The following is a 5,481-nucleotide window of genomic DNA, read 5'->3' as shown; positions in this document are numbered from 1 at the left end:
CCTATATTATAACATAAAGCAGCACAAGAGTCAAGTATTGCATAGGTTTCCTATACTTGTTAGAAGTATGAAATTATTTATATATAGTATAATCTTTACGATTGACGGGTTCATCTGTAGGTTTTTCGTTTATTTTTAATATATTCCTGCTTAGGATGTGTTGCCTGAAATAAAGATTTGTCGGCAGGTATGTACTGAACAACATGCATGGAACCAGCATGACATTACCTCCACCACCGCCACAACACTAACAACAACTACTACAGCAACAACAAGTAGTAATACTAGTACTACCACCACTGTTACTACTACTACCACTACCACTAATACTACCGCCACCTGCACTGCAAGTACAGAGCAACACACAGGCTCTGACAAAAAGTTCCAACGGTCCCCACACAATTATGGAAGTCAGAGTCGAAATATTATAATGAACGTTCACCGAGTTTTTTACGAGGGAGGGTCTGTGTGAAACACAACTACAAGTGACACTGAAAACAGCAAAAGCAACTGGAGTCAGCTACAGAACTATCCAGAGGATAATAGCAGAGGCTTCTAAGTCACCTAATGGTATAATGTGTTCACCTCCTAAACGTGTACGACCATCGCCCATCGTAGGAAATCTGGACAGTTTTGACCAAGGATGCATCAGACGAGAGCTGCTGGCATTTTATGAACGAGGTGAACTGCCAACGATTTCGGCTTTATTAAAGAAAGTCCAGGAGCCTCCTATGAATTTCAAGAGGTGTCGAACTTCATTATTTAGAATAATAAGACAACTGGGATTTCAGTATAACAAGGTGCAAAGTGGAAGGAAAATTTTGATGGAAAGGAAGGACAGTGTGGCAGCCACAAAAGAATACCTTCGAGAAATGAACAACAACAGAGCAAGTTCCCATCCCCGTCCGGTGGTCTTTTTGGATGAAACATGGATCAACCAAAACATCTGTGTTGAGCGTTGTTGGACTGATCCAGACGGAACAGCTGGCCTTAAACTTAAGACGGGGAGAGGTGCCAGATTCACCATAGTTCATGCTGGTGGTCACCAAGGCTTCATACCTGGAGCTCTTTTGATGTTCCGGTCCAAGAATGGGTCAAAGAGGGACTACCATGATGCTATGGACCATGAACGGTTCAAGATCCGGTTCCAAGAACAATTACTTCCCAACATCAGTGAAGGATCACTAATAGTTTTAGATAATGCACCATACCACTCAAAAATCACCTGTAAAGTGCCAACAACCAGCAGCAGAAAAGATGAACTACTACAGTGGTTAGCTTCAAACAACATCTCCTATGATCCCTCTGCTACTAAAGTACAGTTACTTCAGATCTGTAAAAAACACAAGTCAAAGCAAGAATACGAAATTGGTCAGATAGCACTTAGTCACGGACATAGAGTACTCAGGCTACCCCCCTACCACTGCATGCTGAACCCCATTGAACTAATTTGGGCACAGGTGGAAACTGAAGTGAAGCAGAAAAAGTCTAATGGTAACCAGTACCTGAAGAGAATTGAGCAAATAACCTACGAGGCAATCAACAACATAACATCTGAACATTGGCGGAAATGCATCGACCACACACTAAAAACTGAGGCTGAATTTAGGGCCAAGGACATTGCACAAGATCATTATGTTGAAAATTTTGTAATTAATGTGGCATCATACGAAAGTAGTGTGGACGATCCAAGTGAAGAGGAAAGTGATATGGAGATCTAAATATACAACCTTACCTTAGATATGCTTAGCTTTTCTTAATTACGATTTGTGTGAGCACACACACACACACACACACACACACACACACACACACACACACACACACACACACACACACAATCTCACTGGGGTCAATACATGCTGTTCTTAATAAACACACATTTTCAATACCTTCATAGGTAACAGTAGCTTTACAGAGCTACATTATTTTGTTTGTATTCATAGTCAGATTCAGTAAAAATTTTTCTTTTCTTACAGTAATACGTTTGGTGTTTATTTTCCTGAGCCATTTCATGAGAGAGAGAGAGAGAGAGAGAGAGAGAAAGAGAGACCCGGAAAGTAATGGATTACATTATTGCAGAACATAAGAACATAAGAAGAGAGGATAACTGCAGTAGGCCGGTTGGCCCATGCTAGGCAGCTCCTAGAAGAGTAACTGAACTACTAGAATGAGATAAGGATAGCAAAGAAGAAGGCTCTCCCCCGCCCTCCAAACCCTCCAGCCGAAGCCAGCAGGAAAAAGTCAGAAAGAACACCACGCCGTATAGAAAAACTGGCGTGGACATTTTACAGGAAAGTGGGAAAGGAGAATAGAGACTATCATAGTGTAACCTGAAAAGAAAATTTTTTTTAATTAGTATTGGTTATAAGATTTTCTTTATTCTATATCCACCCCTTATTTGTCATATGCTTATCTAGCCTATGCTTGAAACTCTCAATGGAAGAGGCAGCAACTACTTTACTAGGTAGCTTATTCCATTCGTCTACTACTCTATTACCAAACCAATTTCTACCTATTTCCTTACTGAAACGGAATTTTTCTAGTTTGAAACCATTATTTCTAGTTCTATCCTGTATGCTCACTTTAAGTACCTTGCTAATATCTCCCTTATTTATACCATTCATCCACTTAAACACCTCAATTAAGTCTCCCCTTACGCTACGCCTCTCTAGCGAATGCAGACTTAGTCTTTTCAGTCTGTCTTCATATGACAGGTTCCGGACGTCATATATCATTTTAGTCATTCTTCTCTGTACATTTTCTAACGAATTAATATCCATTCTATAGTAAGGACACCAGAATTGTACTGCGTAGTCTAAATGTGACCTTACTAATGCTAGATAAAGTTTTAGTATTACTTTAGATGATCTATTGCTCACGCTTCTCGAAATAAATCCTAGGACCCTATTTGCTTTATTTCTCGCATTAATGCACTGTTGCCTTGGTTTAAGGTCGTTACTAATCATAACTCCTAGATCTCTCTCGCATTCCGATTTGCTAATTTCTTTGTTATCTAAGCTGTATTTAGTATCTCGAATGGTCTTGCCTACGTTAAGTACTTTACATTTTTCAACGTTAAATTCCATTTGCCAAGTTTTAGACCATTTGGACAATGTATCGAGGTCTTTTTGTAAGTTATGGCAATCGTCAGTAGAGTTAATGATACGCCCTATTTTTGTATCGTCGGCAAATTTGCTGATGCTGCTATTGACTCCTAAGCCTAGATCATTTATATATATGATAAATAATAAGGGACCGAGTACTGAACCCTGTGGTACACCGCTAGTTACTAATCCCCAGTCCGACTTAGTTCCATTTATTAATACTCTCTGCTTTCGTCCTTTCAGCCAGGATTCTATCCATTTTAAGATATCGCCGTCTATACCGTGTGCTCGAACCTTTCTAACTAACCTTTCGTGTGGGACCCTATCAAAAGCTTTACTAAAGTCCAGATAAATAACATCGTAAGCTTTATCGCTATCTACCACCTCATAGACCTCCGAGTAGAATGACAACAAATTTGTGAGGCAGGATCGTCCTTGCCTGAATCCGTGCTGACTTTCGTTTATAAGATTAAATTTTTCTAAGTGTTCTCTAATCTTATTTGCCAAAATTGACTCTAACATTTTTCCTACTATTGACGTTAGACTTATCGGACGATAATTCGACGCAGCTGATTTATTACCCTTTTTAAAGATGGGCACTACGTTTGTGGTTTTCCACGCCTCTGAAACTTCTCCTGAACTTAAAGAGTCATTAAATAACGTTAAAAGTGGCTGACATAATTCTTCTTTGGTTTCCTTTATAATTTTTGCATATATATCGTCCGGACCTGGAGATTTTTGAGGTTTTAACTTATTAATTTCTTTCAATACGTCCTCCTTACTAATGGTTATTTTACTAAGAATATTTTCCGTATTCTCATGGTAAATATTTGCTGCTTGAGGGACCAGGCTTAGATTTTCCTTGGTGAATACTGATATGAAATAATTATTTAGGATGGAGCACATTTCTTTATCTTCACTGGTAATGTCACCTGATTCTGTTCTGAGTGGTCCTATCCTATCTTTATTTTTCGTTCGGTACATTTGATAAAAACCCTTGGGGTTTTCTTTTGATTCACTGGCAACCTTAATTTCATAACTTCTCTTTGCTTTTCTTATCTCCCTCTTCACTTCTCTATTTAAAATCGTGTACCGGTTACGTAAGTGTTCCTCTCCACGTTTTATTTTTCTATATATTCCTTTCCTTTGGCCTATGAGAGATTTTAATCTGTTGTTTACCCATCTAGGTTCTGAATTATTAGTTCTAAACGGTTTTGAAGGAATATATCTATCTTGGCCTTCGTGTATGATATTTATTAACTCGTTATACTTCTCACTGGTCGAACGTCTGCTTGGTACTGGAGCTGAGTTAATTTCCGTCACCTGGACTACATTCCTATCTACCACTTCCCCCCTCACAGACACCTGACGGACATCCCCAGGTGTTTCCTGCGCCTGACATATGACCTGGGGTTCCCCACTGACCTGACATTCCCTCAAATAGCTAATCTCCCTGTGGAATACCGTTCGAAAATAAGCTCTTAAGCCATCGAAATCTCCTAGGCGAAAATTAGGAACGGTGGAGGTATTTTCAGTGGAACAGACATCCCAAATAAATTTGAACTTAATTTCTTCATGATCGCTATTACTAAGTCGTCCACCAACCTCTATATCGCTAATGATATTTTCTTTATTAGCTAAAACCAAATCTAGTATATTATTACCTCTGGTGGGCTCCCTGATATACTGATAAAGGAAATTATCCTGTACTACCTCTAGAAATTCCTCTGACTCTGCATCTCCTGTCTGATTTCTCCAATCTATCCTTGGCAGATTAAGGTCCCCTACAATTATTACTAAGCTGGACTGTGATGCTTTCCTAATTTCCTCCCAAAGGTATTTACTATCAGCTCTACTTAATTTAGGAGATCTGTAAATTTCTCCTAAGACTAATTTCTCCCTATTGTTACTAATTTCAACCCAGACACTTTCTGTGTCCCTATTTTCTTTAATGTCTGCTTTATTGTAACAGTTTAATGAATCCTTTACATAAATAGCTACCCCTCCCCCCTTTCTTCCCTGACGGTTTGACACAAAAATATTATAGCCTTTTATCTGATATTCTGCTAAAAATTCTCGAGTGTCTGTATTCATTCAAGTTTCACTAATAACGGCAATGTCTATTTTCTCTGTACAAATTAAAGCCCTCAGTTCATCCATTTTATTACGTAAACTCCGGCTGTTTGTGTAATACACTTTCAGATTAATACTAGTAGTTATGCCTCTACCGTGGCATTTGCTGTTATTTATTTTATTAATAACTGGGAAACTCTTTACTTTACTAATATAACAATTTTTTGTACTATCGCTTATCGCCCTTCTATCATCGCTTGTTCTATCATCTATCTTCGCCTGCTCAATTTGAGGTGCCTGA

The 5,481-nt window shown here is 38.7% G+C and overlaps 1 protein-coding gene across 1 annotated transcript; it reads left to right on the top strand.

Moving 5' to 3' along the window:
• The first annotated feature begins 575 nt into the window (after nt 1-575).
• On the top strand, nt 576-1,721 carry LOC145407562 (uncharacterized). Its single transcript, XM_080278489.1, has one exon. It carries the CDS (start codon nt 576-578, stop codon nt 1,719-1,721), a length of 1,146 nt encoding a protein of 381 aa, XP_080134615.1.
• Nucleotides 1,722-5,481: the final 3,760 nt, after the last annotated feature.

The sequence above is a fragment of the Coenobita brevimanus genome, chromosome 8 (assembly GCF_032717465.1).
Source record: "Coenobita brevimanus isolate Jiangsu-jjx chromosome 8, ASM3271746v2, whole genome shotgun sequence".
NCBI classification, from domain to species: domain Eukaryota; kingdom Metazoa; phylum Arthropoda; class Malacostraca; order Decapoda; family Coenobitidae; genus Coenobita; species Coenobita brevimanus.
The sequence above is the reverse complement of the archived record's forward strand: the minus strand, read 5'-3'. Positions and strand labels throughout refer to the sequence as shown.

Coding starts and splice junctions, on each gene's coding strand:
- LOC145407562 (XM_080278489.1), top strand. CDS start 576: ATGTGTTCACCTCCTAAACGTGTACGACCATCGCCCATCGTAGGAAAT.